The sequence below is a fragment of the Saimiri boliviensis genome, chromosome 2, assembly GCF_048565385.1.
Source record: "Saimiri boliviensis isolate mSaiBol1 chromosome 2, mSaiBol1.pri, whole genome shotgun sequence".
Classification (NCBI taxonomy): Eukaryota; Metazoa; Chordata; class Mammalia; order Primates; family Cebidae; genus Saimiri; species Saimiri boliviensis.
In genome coordinates, this window is record NC_133450.1 from 39,209,711 (window position 1) to 39,230,098 (window position 20,388).

Consider the following 20,388-nt stretch of genomic DNA (forward strand, 5'->3'; position numbering starts at 1 on the left):
CTCATACAGAAACACTAGAATTAGAGCTTCAGAGGAATAGTTTCTTTTGCACAGTAACTGTGCTACCTCTGTGCACAGTTATTACAAACACATCTTGCAATCTGACCACCACATTCATCTTTGACACAGCTTTCTGAAACCACAGTAGCAATTACACCTGTATTTTCATTAGCCATGTGTATTTTTTTCTGCTCTTACTTTTCAACTAGTAAATTGATGTTTTATATGTTCCATAGTTGTGGCATCTTAAGCTTTTCCCAAAAAAGACACCGTATTTGTATTTTGAAGGTTTTTATTTGTTTGTTTTAAGAGACAGGGACTTGTTCTATCACCCAGGCTGGAATGCAGTGGCAGACTCACAGCTTGCACAAGCAATCCTCGCACCTCAGCCTCCAGAGTGGTTGGGACTATAGGCATGCACCAACATGCCCGGCTAATTTTTATATTTTTGTAGAGATGGGGTTTTGCCATGTTGGCCAGGCTAGTCTCGAACTCATGAGCTCAAGCTATCCAGTAGCTTCAGCCTACCAAAGTGCTGGGATTACAGTAGTGAGCCATCGCACCTGGCCAATATTTTTTCTTTACATTAAATGTGCTCATGCCTTTCATTTAGCATTACTCATCATGGGATTTATTCTAAGGAAGTAATAGAAAATGCAGGTAGTATTATTTATGTTAACCATAATAGAAAGGAAATGGTTTAAATATCCAAAATAAGAGATTAACTAAATTATAGTACATTCATATGATGAATTCTTATGCAGCCGTTAAAAAGGGTTTACAAGATTTTTAATGACAGAGGAAAATGTTCTTGGTATAATTAAGTGAATAAAATATATGAAACTTGTATCTTATATGTAGGATAATCTTACAAAGATTTAAAGTGCATCAAAATTGGTTATCTAGAAGGTAGCATTATCAGTAATTTTTCTAAGTTTCCTTACTGTACTTTTACAATTGATTTTGAGTACTTGATTATTAACAGCTCTGTTAGTCCATTTTCATGCTGCCGACAAAGACTCTGGAGACTGGGTAATTTACAAGAGAAAAAGAGGTTTAATGGACTCACAGTTCCACATAGCTGGAGAAGTCTCACAATCATGGCAGAAGGCAAAAGGCACATCTTACATGGTGGCAGGCAAAAGAGAATGAGAACCAAGCCAAAGGAGTTTCCCCTTATAAAACCATCAGATCTTACTCACTACCACAAGTTATATGTCAGCAAGCAGGAGAGAATGAGAAGAATGAGAACCAAGTGAAAGGAATTTCCCTTTATAAAACCATCTGCTCTTACTACCACGAGAATAGTATGGGAGAAACTGCCCCTGTGATTCAATTATCTTTCACCAGGTCCCTTCCACAACACATGGGAATTATGGGAGCTACAATTCAAGGTGAGATTTGGGTGGGGTCACAGCCAAACCATATCAACAGTTGAAACAAAGTTTATTAGTCTTACATAGAAATTATTTCTGATTTTCAACAAGTGAACTCTCTCTTTGGTGATTATAAATGCGAGGGTGTTCCAAAGTATTTTTCAAATCCACAGACTAAGGCTCCACAGATTAAATAGTGGAAAAAATAAGAGTTTTAACATATGTCAAATCCTCTATAATTAATTCTTAGCACCCAGAAGAGTGCCTGGAAAGCAGTAGTAAATCACTAGCTCAGTATTTATTAAAAGTGACCTGAGACACATTATTTAATAAAAAAACTGAAAATAATAACTTCATTTTTTTTCTTTATAGTAGGAAGATACTCTGCCTACCTCTTGTATTTCTGTACTAAATGATACTGCAGAGACTAAGTTAAAACAAATTCATATCTGAAAATATTTGTACTAGAGATACAAAAGTGAGTAAGATATGGCCTAAAACTATGTGCCTGGGTATTAGACCTTGCCCTCAGGAGACTGAGCAATAATAAATTTTTGCAGAATTACTAGGGAAAGAAAACCCCGAACTTGTGGATTTTTCCTAAAATCCTCTCAATCTCCACCCAGGCACAACCTTCACAAGGGTTGTAAATTATCTTAAGGAGATAATATTGGCCTGAAGAAAAGATGGAGTACCAGCCTCTAATCTGAAGACCTTAAAGGCAAACTGAAATTCAACTAATGATTATCTTTAAGATCTCTGTAAATACTGCCTTTTTATAATCTCATAAAGTGCTCTGTCCTAAAATATTTCTTCACCTATAACTACAGGAAAAACTTGCCATTTGTTTCTTTGAATCTTAAAAAACTCAGTCTTGAAGTTATAGTTAAGCTGTAGATGCACAGTAGGCTGGGGTAAGATACTGTCACACATGGTATGGAAGGTTAAGAGACCTGAACCTGGAAGGCTTTTTCCAGAAGAGAAGTTAATCTGTGACAGTAGCAGACAAATTGCACCTACTTCAGCTTTTAGTGCTAACATTATAGACCATTGTGGAATAGACTGAAATAATCTGGAAGAAGTGAGGCTGTCCTTCACTTGGAGAATCAGACTCAATAAGCAGTAACTGTTAATACTTAATTCTTAAACTGAAAAAATAAAATGAATTATGCTGGCAAAGAAGGTATTTCTCTGAATAGTAAGTTGTGTTTGTTATTTGAAAAATGAATTAACCCTTGCTGAAAGAGCTAAACACTTTATCAGTGGAGATTTATAAATAATTATTTCTGTGTGTAGTTAGAAGAAAGCCCAGATTAGATGCAGTGGCTCATACCCGTAATCCCAGCACTTGGGAGACCAAGGCAGGAGGATCACTTGAGCCCAGGAGTTCAAGACCAACCTGGGCAGCATAGGGAGACCCCATCTCTACAAAAAATTTTAAAAATTAGCAGGCATTGTGGTGGGCACCTATAGTCCTAGCTGCTAGGGTAGCTAAGATGAGAGGATCCCTGGAGCCCAGGAGTCTAAGGTTATAGTGAGTTATAATCTTGCCACTACTTTCCAGGCTGAGTAACAGATCATTCTTCTATATTGAAAGAAATCAGGATCTGGCAATAAGAAATTTGGCTAATTCTCTTTGTGCACATCTTAAGCTACTTGAGAACATCATAGTTAGCTGTATCAGATACTTTATTATTGTGGTATTAGAGAATGGAAGGAGTTAATAATTTTCAAACTAATAATTTTTTAAATGGCCAAATTGAAAAAGTGCAATATAAATAAAAGTAATATACAGACAATTTAACTTTGGAACATAGAGGAGGAAATTTTATTAGGTAAAAACAATGAATTAAAAAATGTAACAAAAGTACTTTATGTAACCCAATAATTCCATTTTATACTATATACTAAAATACAGAAAGTAATCACATTGTAGAATGCATTTATACCATTTATAATTATTATAATTCATTACATATATAGTTAGTACAGTCAAAATTGAAGCCATTTTATTTAGTAACTATAATTCCACCAGTCAAAAATTAATTATTGATTTATTACCATTTTGATCTGGCACCTTTAATTATTGGTAATTTTTTTTATTTTATTTTCCTACTTATGTTTAAAAGTCTGCAGTTCTGTATACCTCCTCATGTTCCCAAAAGAGATTAACGCTAGGGTTTTTTAGACTCTAATAACTTCCCTAGGCCTATTTGTTTTGTTTCTCTTAAAGTAGTTGAATTCACTTGTATTTGAACTCTTTAGTGGAGTTTTCTCTTCTTTCTACCCTCTATCACATTGTAATTAACTCTTTCTCAGATTTTTACCTAGTCTAATTATTAGAATGAATATTCAAGTTATTCTGCTTTATAGCGAGGGTTTTTTAAATGATGTAACTTCTGCACATACTATTAAGAATACTCTAAATCTCTGTGCTTCTTGTTAAAACATTTGAAGAAATAATCATAAAAATAAAGTAAGCATTTCTCAAAATCTATAACGTCTTGATATTGAAAAGAAACAAAATAATAAGGAATTGGGTATATAAACAGAAGTTAAACTATGAATATATTCAGAATAAGGAAATAAAATTCATATGGTTAGGAAATGTGTATATGTGCAGTTAGATAGATAGATAGATAGATAGATAGATAGATAGATAGATAGATATAAAACAGAGCATTGTAGCCAGGGTAAAATCTCACCAAATAGTTCACTTCTCCATTAAATATTTTTTTAAACATGTTAACCATCATTACATTAAATACTTAAATTTTATCTTGAAATTTGAAAGCTGAGAAGCATGATTTATACATAAATATTGAGAATAAGTATTTTAATAGAAATTAATTCTGCCTTATTAGGTTATATTGCCAAGTTCAAAAGAAAATAATGTGTCTAATTTGTGAAAAACTACCACTATTGGAGTAATACCACTTCTGTTCTTCCTTTAACTTATTTAAAAGGGAGTTTCATTAATATAAATGATCAAGATTGTGATTGGCATATACAGTGGAAAAGGAAAAAGGCAAGTGTTTTACTACAGTGAGTAATAACCAACTTATTAACATATTCATCTTAAAATGTTTATCTGTGTACCCATTACTTCTTATACACTACAGATTTTTGGTGTAACTTTTAAAATTGCCTAAGTACATTTCATAATACTTAAGCTATAATTCTAGTTATTTTAAGTTTAGAATTATTTATATCCATATAGATTTTTGATTGTCTCTTTATAATCTTTTTTTTTTTTTTTTTTTTGAGACGGAGTCTCACTCCCGTCGTGCAACCTGGAGTGCAGTGGTATGATCTCAGCTCATTGCAACCTCCACCTCTCAGGTTCAAGCAATTCTCCTTTCTCAGCCTCCCGAGTAGCTGGGATTACAGGCATGCGCCACCATGCCTGGCTAATTTTTGTATTTTTAGTAGAGACAGGGTTTCGCCATGTTGGTGAAGCTGGTCTTTAATTCCTGATCTCAGGTGATCCACCTGCCTCGGCCTCCCAAAGTGCTAGGATTACAGGCGTGTGCCACCACACCCAGCCATGTCTCTTTATATTAACGGTGGCCTAACAAGCTCTTTTATTTTAGAATGACCCTTGAAGATAATTAGCATACACAGTTTCATTTTAGTATAGCTGTAACCACTGATGTTGTAGGAATTTTCTAGTTACTTTTCTTTAGCAGATTTTATACAAATATTAGAGCATCACCATGAATCAATTTTGTTACAACAAAGTGATTCCAAAGTGATCTTTAATGAGTTTTCTTGGATCTTTGCAACTGGAACTTTTTGGGTTGATGACGTTTGTCAGGAAGACAGAAAAGATGGTGCCACTTCAGATCTGATATTCCTGGGTCTGCACTTAAAGATTATCTGTTGAAGATTGATTCTTCCCCATGTCCTCTCCAAATTCAGAGCTCTCACTTCTCCACAGGTTTAGAAGTCCCTATTTCACCACTGCCACACAGAAAAAGACAAAACTCAAGAAAAATAATATTACAAGTTGACTGCTCTACAAGATACAACATAATTCTTAGATCAGAATTTGTTGGCTTTGGCACTAGGCCAACATACTGTTAACAGAACAGAAAATGGAGACACAACATAGCCCCTAGAGTTTAAATTTAATTACTTCCAGAATGTAACTCATACCATTCAAATATAAAATGTTCTTATTAATATATCAGTAGAACACATAAATATGTAACATAAAAAAAGATAGGGGTCAGACAAGTAGAAGAAAGTAGGGAGGAAGGAAGCAGTTCAGAAGTGTTTTCCTTCAAATAAAATGATTTTACAATGTACTCTAACATGTTAATGGCAAATCTCTGATTGAAACATAAATCTAACAAATTGTTTTAAAGTTCATGTTCTTTTTACTGTCTTCAGCCACTCTGCAAATGAAAATGAACATACACACACATACACATACATGCACAAACGAAGAGGGGTTTCCCTGCAAATTCCTAGGCTTAGCCTCCTAAACTGCCCTAGCGATCCTGAGTAAAATTATATTTTTGGCAGTACTGCTTTGCCCTCATAATAATGATCCTTAATTTTTTTTAATTTTTAAAAATATGATAAATTGCCTCAAGATGTTTTCCTCACATCACGGAACATAAGCATTTGAAAGAAAAGATGGTTCATAATCTGGATGCTTAGAATTAGTTTCTAGTATCTAAAAATGAGCTCTCCTGATTCTGTTTGATAGGAGCAATTGGCTTAAGGAAAATAAAAACATGTTAACTTTCTAAGTAAGTGGGGGCTTTGTAAGCTGTATAATTAACTGTTCCTTCCTCGAGTAGAAAAAAACAAATTGCAAATTTTCTCACTCAAATTTTTATTAATAAAATTATTAATATCCCTGACTCTGATATGAAATAATCTTTTAAATTTTGCTTATCTTTTGGCCCTAGATGTTCCTGTGATTTCACTTAATACAATGATGACTAGTACATTGATAGATTCAGTTCAGAGCCATGTATTTAATTGTAATTTTCATACTATCTTTTTTGGTCATCAATGAGCTGGATAATGAGAAATTATAATGGCTCTCCACCCCTTAGTGATCTGTGGCAGATTTTGATAGAAAGGATGAGCAATTTTGACACTACTAATTGACTTCAGTGATTTGGTTCTCCTCAATAAGGAAACAACTTAAAACTTCTTAATGGTAAATTCAACCAATTATGTGCATATAAATGTAAGTGGTATTAAGTTGTTTCAAAATTAGCATCAATTTTTTTTTTTTTTTTGAGACGGAGTCTGTCTCTGTCTCCCAGGCTGGAGTGCAGTGGCGTGATCTTGGTTCACTGCAACCTCCGCCTCCCAGGTTCAAGCGATTCTCCTGCCTCAGCCTCCCAAGAAGCTGAGACTACAAGCGCATGCCACCACACCCAGCTAATTTTTGTATTTTTATTAGAGACGGGGCTTTACCGTGTTTGTTAGGCTGTTCTTGAACTCCTGACCTCAGGTGACCCACCTGCCTCGGCCTCCCAAAGTGCTGGGACTACAGGCATGAGCCACCACATCTGGCTATATTTAACGCTTATATGATTATATAGACATTGCCCATGGAATCTTCACCATCTCATTCTTCTGTTCTCACTTGAAAAGTGACATTTGGTAGACGGTAGCCAGATTATTAAAGTAGTAGGTTTAACATAGTAGTATAGAAATTGGGTAAGAGATGCACAAAGTTAAAATATTATTAGATTGAGGGAGATTGTTTAACTTAAACCATTAAATAACTTTTTTTTTACATTTGCTGCTAGGTTAGGGTGGTTATGTAGCTGCCATTTCCTGAAATTAACTTTCATTTGTTTTACGAATAAGATTGTCATTATATAAGTTTACCCTAGAAATCCATAGGTATTTTGGGAAATTGAATTATAAGTGGCTAGACTAACCAACTTTTATTTTTAGGCGAACTTAGATTGCTCTATAAATCTTAATCAAATCAATCACATATGGTAACTGAGGGAGGGGCTGCTTCTGTTTATTAGCCCAAGATATGACGAATTTATTTGTTTTTATTTTTTGAAATGTGGTCTTGCTCTGTTGCCCAGGCTGGAGTGCAGTGATACAACCACAGCTCACTGCCGCCTTGACCTCCCAGGCTCAAGCAATCCTCTCACCACAGTCTCCCAAGTAACTGGGACTATAGGTATGAACCATCTTGCCCGGCTAATTTGTAAATTTTTGTAGAGATGGGTTTTTTCTATGTTGCCAGGGCTGGTCTCAAACTCTTGGGCTCAAGCGATCCACCCACCCTGGCCTCCTAAAATGCTGGGGGATTATGGGTGTGAGCCACCATGCCTGGCTATTATGATGAATTTCCTATCCACATAATTTGTTAAAGCAAAAAGAGGAATCTGGTTATTCTGTTATCCTGCTTTTTCTTGGGAATATTTATTTTGAAATGATTTGAGTCCTTCAACTCAAGAGTCTCATAACCAGTAAAAGGAAATGGAGATTGGTGAGAGAGATTAAAACATAAAGGACAGGAATAGGGGAAATAAAGGAAGAAAAGGTCACAGACATAGAAATGTGGAAGTTGAATTCAAATTAATTTTTAACTGAGCACCTACTATTGGCCCCTCAAAATGGCTGACAGTAGCACTAACTGTTTTAAGTTTAAATGAAGGAAAATCAAAACACACAGCATTTTTTATTTTTAAAACACCATTCTGAATCAACCATTTAAATAAAGTTTTGTTTTCCACTCACGTTTTCACATTATTCAGCATGTTAATTGGGTACCCGCTATTACTAGCCACCTTACCAGGCACAGCAGATGACAGATGAACAAGGAGCAGTCTCATAGGAGCTTTATCACATGTGTTCCTAGGCTGAAAAGGCCCTTCTTTGTAATTCTTGGTAGGTGGAGTACAGGAATGTAGAAGTCAGAAACCTACGTTTAAACTCCAGTTCTAATATATATAGTTTCTGTGTGATTTCGGAAAAATAATCTCTCTGAACCTCAGTCAGGTTGGAAAATTAGTATGATACTTACCTCATAAAGCTGTGTAGATTAACTAAAATTATGTATGTAGAGCAATTAGCGCAGTACAGAGTGCACTAAATAAATGGATGCTGGGGTTATTGAGAGCCATAGGATGGATGGATCATGGGTTTCCAATATGGGATGCAACTTCAAGTTCTTAACACCAAATTTAACACTACTTGCTGTAGTTTCCTGGCATTCATCCTATCATCCCCAGTTTACTGCACCTCAGGTTATCAAGGATATGGGAGGGATTCTCCAAGGATATGTTCCCCCAGAGCTTTTTGGCACCCTGCAATCCTAGAACTTGTTGATGCTAGGATGTCTGGAGAGCACTGGCTATTTATCACTGAGAAACATGTTACAAAGGAGATGAGGGTGGTAAGTAAAGGAGGAACTGATCAAAATAGATTAATGGCAAAAAAAGGAAAATATTTTAAAATTTAATTCATGATAAAAACCCAGTTAAAATTAGGTATACCAGATTTCTTTATTCTCAACCATTTGTGCACATACACTCAGATTTTTTTCTTTTGGTAGTGATTTAGTTGTTAACAACAATGACACAAGTTTTATGTTTAATTTAAATGTTACAATGGTTAAACTGGTTTTGGGGGAGATTTTCCAGAAATGTATTAAATATGGAAGTTTCTTAACTACTGACATACAGGAATGAGTATTGTTTAGAGAAAAAGTTGCCAACCACCACCAACCTCTACATTTTAGAATATAAAAGATATCTCAATTATTTTTCCTCTCCTCTCATCATTACTCACAGAATAGCTCAATTATTTAGGCATATCCTTGGCATGTTCATTAAAATTGTTCCATTAGGCTTTCTATAATTATAATCATATTATTTTTAATCCCTGCTCATCTCACCTATAATTTTCAAATGTTTTTTATTCCATTTTTATATCCTGTTGATATATTTTTTAGCTACAGTAAAATGTGATTTTTCATGATTATTATTTTGAGACAAAGTCTCACTGTGTTGCTCAGGCTAGATGGAATACAGTGGCATAATCTCAGCTCACTGCAACCTCCGCCTCCCAAATTCAACAGATTCTTCTGCCTTGGCCTCCCAAGTAGCTGGAATTATAGGCATGTGCCACCACACCTGGCTAATTTTTATATTTTTAGTAGAGACAGGGTTTCGCCATGTTGGCCAGGCTGGTCTCGAATTCCTGACCTCAGGTGATCCACCTACCTTGGACTCCCAAAGTGCTGGATTACAGGCATGAGCCACGGTACCTGGCCTCTATTTTTCCTTTTTTTTTTTTTTTTTTTTTTTTTTTTTTTTTTGAGACGGAGTTTCGCTCTTGTTACCCAGGCTGGATTGCAATGGCGCGATCTCGGCTCACCGCAACCTCCGCCTCCTGGGCTCAGGCAATTCTCCTGCCTCAGCCTCCTGAGTAGCTGGGATTACAGGCACGCGCCACCATGCCCAGCTAATTTTTGTATTTTTAGTAGAGACGGGGTTTCACCATGTTGACCAGGATGGTCTCGATCTCTCGACCTCGTGATCCACCCGCCTCGGCCTCCCAAAGTGCTGGGATTACAGGCTTGAGCCACCGCGCCCGGCCTATTTTTCCTTTTAATTAGTGTCCTGACTGCCCTGGCAAACTCTGTCCTTTTTTTTTTTTTTTCATTACTTGCCCCTTTGGAATCCTTCTAATTGAATTTTTGTCCATACTGAAACTGTTAATTACACATTAAACATTTGCCATATGCCATTTAACCTATGTGCGTCATTTCTGATTTTTTTTTTTCTTTTTTCAGAGATGGAGTCTCACTCTGTCACCTAGGCTAGAGTGCAATGGCATGATCATAGCTCACTGCTGCCTTGAACTCCTGGGTGCTAGTGATCCTCCCACCTCAGCCTCCCAAGTAGCTGGGGACTAAAGGTGCATGCCACCATGCCCTGCTAATTTAAAAAAAAACACATTTTTTTCGTAGAGCTAGGGTCTTATTACGTTGACCAGGCTGGTCTCAAGCAATTGTCTCCTGGACTCAAGCAATTGTCCTGCCTCAGCCTCCCCAGCAGCTGGACTATAGATGCAGGCCACCACATCTAGCCTCTCTGAATATTTTTGCCTTACAAACATGTGGAGATGAAGACACATTTCTAAGTCCTAATCTACTGCTGCCTTGGTTGTGCTTTATTAATTTCTGAGATTCTTAGTCCTGTTTACTAAGGAATCGTAGAACATGCAAATTGTATTGTACTGCAATTGGTGGCAAGCTTGCTAACCATTCCTCTGGGTTTTCTTACTGTTTAGAATAAAAGGGTCAAAGCATAAGGGTCTCACAGCGTTCATGAGATGGAAAGAGAATTTGATTATGAGACAGAATATTTGATTCCACTATATATCTGTATCGATTTTCCTTTCATTTTAGATTTGGAGCCTAAGCACCTAAGTTACAAAGGCAGATCGGGCAGCTTCCACAAAGTTGATTATCTTCATACCCAGGGAGGGCAAGAAGCAACAAGGAATGCCGGAGAGCTCTGCAGCTCTACCCCAGCAGAGGAAGGAGATATGAGGGAACTGCGTTGGAGAAAAGTGCTAGATATTTTTCATTTTCCCTAATTTTAAAAAGCAAGTAGTCTTTAACTTTTTGCCTTGATAAGGAGAACTGTACATACCACTTTAGAGAAGCCTGTGCTGCCCTGTAGCTAGTTCCAAAATAAAAAGGTATGTCCTGTGTAACATGAAACTCAGAAACAAGCATTGAAGTATGGCTTTTTAAAACTATAAACATCTCAGTCATGTAAAATTAGAGAGTAATGTTTATATATTTGCTTCTTCGTACATGTCAAAACACTAAATTAAGTCCCCTTCCTAATGAAATAGATAGTCCTTTCTTCAAAGAGTGGTAGTATTTAGAAAAAGCCCTATTCTTTTACGATGGGGAAAGCCATTGCAAGAAAAATTTTGATAAGTCACAAAAAAGGTGATCCCAAAGAAAATTATGTCCATTATTATACTATATACTGTAGTTTGGGAACCTGGTTTATCTGATCTCTTTATACTACTCTCTGGTCTCTGGGTTACAGAACTTTTATCAGGTTCCTATCAGTAATAGACATAACACATTTCAAGTTGGATTTCATATTTAATTACTTGATAAACTACTGCATCTAAGAGTAAGACTAATCACTTTTCCTGCTTTTGCTGTTAAATTTTTAAGAAAATTTTTGTGTGTATTCTACCTCTGTCCCCTGCCCACTTCCCATTATTTTAATTTTGCATTTGGTTCCTATGCTGTTCCTAACCTTACTTAATACTTCAACATAGCCCCACAAATCTGTGAGCTCAGACTGTGCTCTAATGCTTTCAATTAGATCTCTTCTAGCCAGTATGTCTCTTAGTTCTCTTGGCAACTTGTTCTTTTATGTAAATTGTATACAAAATATGACTTGCATATTATAAATATGATGTGAACAAAAAGAGCAATGCTATTAGTGTTCAGAATCACAAATTTATATTTTTAAAATTAGGAGTTAATTAAAATCCCTTTCGTTATGAAAAGGGTATTATATTGCAAGTAATTCACATTAAAGGACATTCTATTATGGCCAGGCGCGGTGGCTCACGCCTGTAAACCCAGCACTTTGGAAGTCCGAGGCGGGCGGTTCACGAGGTCAAGAGATTGAGACCATCCTGACCAACATGGTGAAACCCCCGTCTCTACTAAAAGTACAAAAAATTAGCCGGGCGTGGTGGTGCCTGCCTGTAGTCCCAGCTACTCAGGAAGCTGAGGCAGGAGAATTGCTTGAAACCAGAAAACGGAGGTTGCGGTGAGCCGGGATCGCGCCACTGTATTCCAGCCTGGCGATAGAGCGAGACTCTGTCTCAAAAAAAAAAAAAAAAGGCATTCTATTCAATAGATGCGTTTATTTGTGGGTCAGTTTTGCCAGTGTTTTAATTTACATGTAATTATGCAGACCCTGTGTCAGCAACAACTAACAACAATACTACTTTAACTGAAAAAATGTTAAACTGTCTCCATTTATATACTGTACTCTGTGATTATTTTATAATCCTCAAGTTTTATAGTCTTTTACAGAAAAAAATGATCATAATAAAGTATGGTGATAAACGGCAATTTGCCACAACGCATTTTCTCCAAATCTTAGGTGGTATAAAATACAAGACATTTTTTTGTGCACTCTACTTTTACAGAACAACCAGATTTATAATTTATCTTTTTATTAGATTTATCAATATACAGGAAGCTTTTTCAAATCTCAGAGTTCCAAAAGTATGTAATTTTAAAGGTGAAAAATCATTTTTTCCTTTAGTCATCATATTCTTAGAGAGCTATTAAAGTCTATTTATAAACAAAAATAATTGATAAACTAACACACTTTAGAAATCAGAATATTTTAAATTAAAATATTTTAATGAATACAAGATACGTCTTCCTAATTAACTATCATAGTTAAATTTAATATCACAAAACAAAATGGCTTATCTCCACTAGTTTTTCAAGTGAGGTAAAGCCATTGGAAGTTACACTTAATATAAGTTTTAAATGTGATATTTAAATGATAGTATTTCATCAATTACAGGAAATATTAATTTATAAACATTTCCTCAGGTCCATCAAAGGCCAAGTTTGAGCCCATGTCAACCTTAAAGGCTAGATTCAGTGCACCTAACTTGCCTAATAAGCTTGTCAATTTAAGAATATGAATTTCATTATTAAGGGGGAATAAAGAGTAGCTAATTCACTAAAAGTGAACGGGATAGTTTCAAATAATCAAAGAATTTTTAAAATTTAAACAGAAATGGCCTATGATTCCGGGTCTAAAATTTCACAATCTTTAAAAAAGAAAACCACATAGAAATAGTGAAGTCATCACCTTATTGATGAAAAACTAAAGTTTAATAGTCATTGAATGGGTAACATCCACTTGTAGTCTACATTTAAAAGTAATTTTAATCAGAGCTAAGAAAAACTAAAAACAATTCTATTAAGAAACAACAAAAATGATAAACATTTAACACCTAAATGTAGATACTTAAAATCCTAAACAAAAATATTAAAGTTAAAAGGGCCTTGAAATTTGTTTCTAACAAATCATCTTATATAATCAATTCCTAAATAGCTCATATCCTTTGCTTTGGTGTTTTATCTGCTATCATCTAAACATTAGTACAGTAGAAAATCACTTAGGTTCTTTTCAAATGCTTGGCATTATAATGTGATCTCATATCTTTCCTCAAATTAAATTTTGCTCCACATATTCCACATGTATACAGATGAACATCCATGTGCTGCTCCAACTGTTCATTATTTGGGAATATCTGAAAGCAGACCTGGCATATAGTCTCACCAGCAGATAAATGAGAAATCATATGCCGTACATGGTCATGTTTTCTGAAGTTTCCTTGATCACAAATGGAACAGACATACCTGGCCATGCCTTTGTGCATATCATTGTGCAGTCGCAACTGACGTTCTCTTAAAAACTGCTTTCCACATGTTTGACAAACAAACTGTTTCTCCTTAGTATGAACAGTATAGTGTTCTCTTAAGTGACACCGCTGATAAAATCCTTTTCCACATAGATTACAAAAATGCTTTCGTCTGTGATCTCTTTCATTTTCTTCCATGATGGCACTCTTAAACATATCTTGATCTAAGCAGCTAGACATATGTTCAACCACTAGATTTTCAGTTTCAAAACGCTGGCCACAATTAGGACATCGAAAAGGGCAGGCAGAATGTTTAAATAACTGCTTTTTTGGGATACTGTTTATCTGGTAATGATTGTCCCTAAAATCATCCAGCATTTCAACAAACATATCTCTTATTTCAGACTGCTCATCAGGATTCTCTTCCAAGTCCATCTTCTCCTCAGTATTTCCTAACCCATTCATGGTCAGATCTTGGGGCTCGCCACATCGTTGAGCATGTTCCTGAAGCTGCCTACCCTTTACAAGTATTTGTCCACATTTACCACAGGCACAAATATTTTCAATGTGTTTGGCCAAGTAATGAGATGACAGGTCCTCCTCAGTTATTGTAAGTCCACACAGCTCACAAGATGCATTTTCAGTATCCTCTTGTACTGGACTGCTGTTGTTAGGGGGTCTCATATTCTCTAAACTACCTCTTTCATCAGCACTTATTGACATTCGAGGTTTTAGAGTTTTCCTACCACTTTTCTTTATGCTGACATCTTCTTCAACATAGTATCTATAAAATGGCTCTTCAGGTTCATCTTCTAATTCATCATTGTCAGTGGATTCATTACAGTCTTTATCAGTAACTTTAATAATGTTAAAGTCTTTCAGTTCATCTGTAGGAATATCTTCTGGCTCCATCTTGATAATAATCCTTTTCCTCTCAGCAGCTCTGCTTTTCTCTTCGTTGGCTATTTCAGACTCCACTGTGCTACTTTTTCTGCTTCCAGTGGTTGAAGCTGAATCATCAGCAGCCTGGCTTGTGTCTCCTCTGTATTTGTCCGTCTGTGCAGAAAACGTTTTAGAAGAATCTTTTTCACCAAATTCAGCTTTGATGTTACTGTCTTTTCCATCTCTAATATCTACTATTCTATGGTAAGATCTTGTGTTTTGGTATAAATGTCTGTTTGTACAGGTCAACACATGCTCATCTAGTAATTTTTCACAGCTAAAGCCAAATCCACAGCTATCACAGGTAAAACTCCGTCCAAAGCGTCTTGATACACGTTCTTTTGGAGCAGATAATTTGGACACGGAACTTTTTTTACATACATCAAATAGCGGCTCAGGAAAATTACCTAATTGTAAAGACTCTTCATCAGGCTCTCTACTATGTGGTGTATTTACTGTTGAACTTGGCTCTGCACACCACCTGTTGGCTTCATTGCCATTTCGAGCCACAGTATCTTCATACATTCTTACACCAAATATCATTTTGCTGTTCTGTTTGCTGGAAGCAGAAGAGGAACATTTTGAACTGGAACAATCTGCATCCTGGATGTCTTCTAAGCAGTCAGGAACATTGTATAGCTGTAGGTAGTTCATTGCCACTTTAAACTGCTCAAAACTGGAGGGAGCTGTCATAATTTTGCCTAAATACATAAATTGCAAAATGAGATCAAAACATTCTGCACTAATTTTCATGTTGCTGAGATTCAGTTGTGCAGTACTATGCTGATGGTTCATGAAAAACATTCTAAAATAGGAGCTACAGGCAGCTAGAACTGCTTTGTGTGCTTGAAAGTAAATGTCATCAATTGCAATACAACAGTCACAGAGAAAACCCCATTCTCTTTGGTTGTTTAGCTGCTGAAGGACGTAGCTGCTGTGGCTGGGCTTTGCCATCTTCTATTAATTAGAGACCTATGTAAAACAAAAATACTCAAGTCAGACAAGATGTAAAAAGCACTTGACAGAAAAATTTTACCATTTGTGACTTGTGTGACTTTACTATTACAATCAAGATATGAAGAGCTTTCCAATCTAATATAATAAAACTCAGTAATATATACCTGAATCATTTTTTAAATTTGAAGATGAAGACACCCAGGCATTTATTCAGGATTTTCATATTGAAATCATGCCTGTAATCCCAGCACTTTGGGAGGCTGAGGCGGGCAGATCATGAGGTCAGGAGTTTCAGACCAACCTGACAATCATGGTGAAACCCCATCTCTACTAAAAATACAGAAATTAGCCAGGCGTGGTGGCGGGTGCCTGTAATCCCAGCTACTCAGGAGGTTGAGGCAGGAGAATGTCAGTTGAACCCGGGAAGCGGAGGTTGCAGTGAGCCAAGACTGCACCACTGTACTCCAGCCTGGGTGACAGAGCAATCAATCAGTCAATCAATTTCAACAGAAAAAAAGACATTAATTTAAAAATACTTGACGGGGGCCACGTGCAGTGGCTCAGGCCTATAATCCTAACACTTTGGGAGTTAGAATTACCAAAATAGCCAGTGAAGAGAAAAAGTTTGCTTGAGATCAAGAGTGTGAGACCAGCTTGGGCAACAGTTGTGAGACCTCATCTATACAAAAAAGTTTAAAAAATTAACCAGGTGTGGTGGTATCACGTGTAGTCCCAGCTATTTGGGAGGCTGAAGTGGGAGGATCACTTCAGCCCAACAGGCAGAGGCTGCAGTGGGCTGTGATTACACCACTGCACGCCAGTCTGGATGACAGAGCAAAACCCTGTCTCAAAAAACAAAAAAAGAGAACAACTCTTGAAGGATACGAGTAATCAAAGTAAATAAAACAGCAACTTAAAGTGAAAGCAATTAGATTGTAAAGTATTAAAAACTTATTAGATTATTAATACTAAGGAACTATTGCTCATTGTTTAAATGTGAGAAAGGTAATTTAGCTGTGTTAAGAATTCTTGTCTTTTGGATATATATACTTCAGTATTTAGATGAAATGATATATCTGAGATACGCTTCCAAATAAATGGGGTAGGTGTGGGGAGCAATAGATGATATAAGATTGGCCATGTGTTGATAAAATAATCTATTTTTAAAACCCTATTAAGCCTGGGCAACACAGCAAGACCTTGCCTTAAAAAAAAAAAAAAATAGCCAGGTATGATGAGGTACCTATACCAACTACCCGGGGGACTGATGCAGGATGATGGCTTGAGCTCAGGAGTTCGAAGTTGCGGTGAGCGATGATCATGCCACTGTACTCTAGCTTGGGTAACAGAGCAAGACTCTGTCTCAAAAATAAAAATTAAAAAACCTCATTAGATTAGATAGAAATGGCACCAAATAAGTAAGTTTGATCAGTGCCTTTGTCTTAAATTATTGAAAAAGCAATAATTCTATAAAGTTAGGATGTGTCTCATATTGTTCAACATGCATTTCAGGGTATATAGAAGCAGCGGGTTTATTTGAGAAGGTATTTTATTTATTTATCCTGAGAGTGTAAAGTTTTCTTTTTTTCTTTCTTTCTTTCTTTTTTTTTTTTTTTTTTTTTGAGACAGAGTCTTGGTCTTTTGCCCAGGCTGGAGTGCAATATGGCGATCTTGCCTCACTGCAACCTCTGCCTCCCAGGTTCAAGCAATTCTCCTACCTCAGCCTCCAGAGTAGCTGGGATTACTGGCACCCACTACCACGTCCAGCTAATTTTTTTTGTATTTTTAGTTGAGATGGAGTTTCACCACGTTGGCCAAGCTAGTCTTGAACTCCTGATCTCAGGTAATCTGCCCACCTCAGCCTCCCAAAATGCTGGGATTACAGGCATGAGCCACCACACCTGGCCAGCTCTTCCATTTCTTTCTTTCTTTCTTTCTTTCTTTTTTTTTTTTGAGGCAGAGTCTCACTCTATTGCCTAAGCTAGAGTGCAGTGGCATGATCATAGCTAACTGCAGCCTCAATCTCTCATGCTCAAGCAATCCTCCTGCCTCAGTATCCAGAGTAGCTGGGACTACAGGTGCATGCCACCACACCCAGCTTTTTTTTTTTAATATTTAATAAAGACAAGATCTTGCTATGTTGTCCAGGCTGGTCGTGAACTCCTGAGCTCAAGCAATCCTCTCGTCTTGGGTTTCCAAAGTGCTGGGATTGTGAGTGTGAGCCACCGTGCCTGGCCTCTTCTATTTTTTTAATTGTCAAAAGAAGAAAGTAAGGCCAGGCGCAGTGGCTCACACCTGTAATCCCAGCACTTTGGGAGGCTGAGGCAGGAGGATCACCTGAGGTCAGGAGATGGAGACCAGTGTGGCCCACATGGTGAAACCCAGTCTCTACTAAAAATACAAAAAAGGTAGGCACAGTAGCAGGTGCCTATAATCCCAGCTACTTGGGAGGTGGAGGCAATGGGAGAATTGCTTGAACCTGGGAGGTGGAGGTTGCAGTGAGTGGAGATAACGCCACTGCACTCCAGCCTGGGCGACAAGAACAAGACTCCATCTCAAGGAAAAAAAAAAATTAGCAAAAAATTCAAATATAGAAGCATATAGAATAAAAACACACCTTAGGTGGCATACCTCTTTTCAGAGGCAACCCCTTCAAACACTCTGGATTATATGCCTTCAGGTCTATTGAGATGCACATATGCATAATTAGCATATTGAGTAGCTACAAGATGCCGGGCACATAGTTTTGCTTTCATTGTGTTTTTTAACCTAAATGATATCATATTTAACCTAAATGATATCATAATCTAAATTACATATATATATATATATATATATATATATATATATATATTCACACCTCTCTGAAACAAGTTTTCTTCATTTAACATTAGACTTACTATTAGTGGGCATTTAACTCTTTAGTGTAGGAAGCTGATTTTGGATAAGGAAGAAAGGAGAGGAAATATTAAAAAGCACTAGAAATCCTATCATATTATAAAGTTAAAACAAGATCAAATTTTAGCCTCCATTTTTAATCTGTACACACTAAAGCTTCAGAATCTATCTTCTACTTAAAAACAAATTCCTACGCAATTTGACTGAACTTAAAAAGAACATGTAACAAGCTGTTCAGAGAAATAAAATGTTCACTTTTCAGTCCTATAACTCTTCAAGCCCTGTAGTAGTAATTAAGAGTATCTAAGTTTACGAACTTCTACTTGCTTTTTACCTGTTCCTCACAGATCAAGTATGGGTCACATACACCTTTCACTACCTATATGCCCATCCTGCTGCCTCTAGGACACAAAGTTCCATAGCTAGAGATACGGGACTGGTAAAATGAAGATGGCTTATGATGAGACCTGCTGCCTTCTTAAAATTGCAACCACTGCACCTTTTCTGGAAGCCAGATAAAGTTTCCAGTAGGTATAATATTTCAAACCTCTGTAACTCAGGTATCTGTAAAACGCTATGAGGAATCAAGTTCAGCATGTATCTAAATACAAAAAGTAATGTATGCACAAAGATATTCATTAATGTGTTAGTTCCAATTTGAATGCCTAATTTAAAAAAGGACTTGTTAAGGTAAATCTACACCCACCCCAGAATTCACTGTCATGTGGCAGTGAATTAAAAATTATATTTCTGAATGGAAACTACAGAAGTGGGAAAAAAGTTCAGGAAGGAGAGTCAAATAAATAAACACAAGGTACAAAATTATGTTAGAATTATATAAAACAAATCCACACCACAACCTATTCAAAATGTGGTGGTGGGGCGGGGGAGAGAGAAAAAAATACACAAAAATGCTGACTCAAGCCTGTTTTAAGAAGGATGAGATTTCTATGTCTACAGTGATTTTTGTAGGATTCAGAGACATGTAATAAATAATGAACAACAGAGGCAGAGGGATAGGTATTATTTCCAAAAAACCAAAACTTTCTATTCACAAGAGTATTTCAAAAATGAAAAACTTGTTTGGAGAATGAGTAACCATATTAAAGCAGGAACAAAATGCTATTGAGGACAGTATAGTACAGTGAAAAGAGCATGGGCCTGGGATCAGACAGACCTGGGTTCTTATCTAGCTTGGCCACTTTTGGGAACTTGCTTATCCTCATTGACCCTAAGTTTCCTGAATTGTGAAGGTAGAGATAATATACCTCAAATACAATATCTCATATGAGGATTCACAGAGGCAATGTGTAAAATGCATGGTGCTTGGCATGTAATAATGAAAGTAATAGTGGATGTTGTAATGATGGCAATGCTTATTTAAGCATCAGGATACATTTGATTTGATAACCTTAAAATTTCCATCCAAGTAAGAGTCCATTAGAAAGCCAGCAGTTAATCTATAAAAACTTTCAAGTAATAAATAGTCCAGGTTTGAAATAATGATACAAAGAGCATATAAGTTCCAAGGACCCTTTCTTATCTAGATGAATAGCAGTTTTATCATCAGCAACCAAAATTAATACAACTACATAGAAGATCAATATGATAGGCAGATCTATAGCTATAGTCACAATTCAATTGAGTAAAAGAACATATTCTTTTATTAACATAAAACACTAAAACAAATAAGAACACTTATAGCATTTTAATGCACATTTATTAATTCAACAAATATTTATTGAGTACTTTTGGTGTACCAGGCACTATATTAAAT

At 36.3% G+C, this 20,388-nt stretch overlaps 1 protein-coding gene across 6 annotated transcripts in view; it reads right to left on the minus strand.

Moving 5' to 3' along the window:
• Positions 1-20,388, minus strand: part of ZBTB1 (zinc finger and BTB domain containing 1) — a 33,406-nt gene continuing 13,018 nt past the window's right edge. For 3 of the 6 annotated variants that reach the window (XM_039469358.2, XM_074393131.1, XM_039469360.2), the window contains one exon: positions 9,653-15,728. In XM_039469358.2, coding sequence (XP_039325292.1) covers positions 13,569-15,710 — 2,142 coding nt within the window. In that variant the 5' untranslated portion in view covers positions 15,711-15,728 and the 3' untranslated portion in view covers positions 9,653-13,568. The other 3 variants (XM_010335149.3, XM_039469359.2, XM_010335148.3) reach the window with 3 other exon arrangements.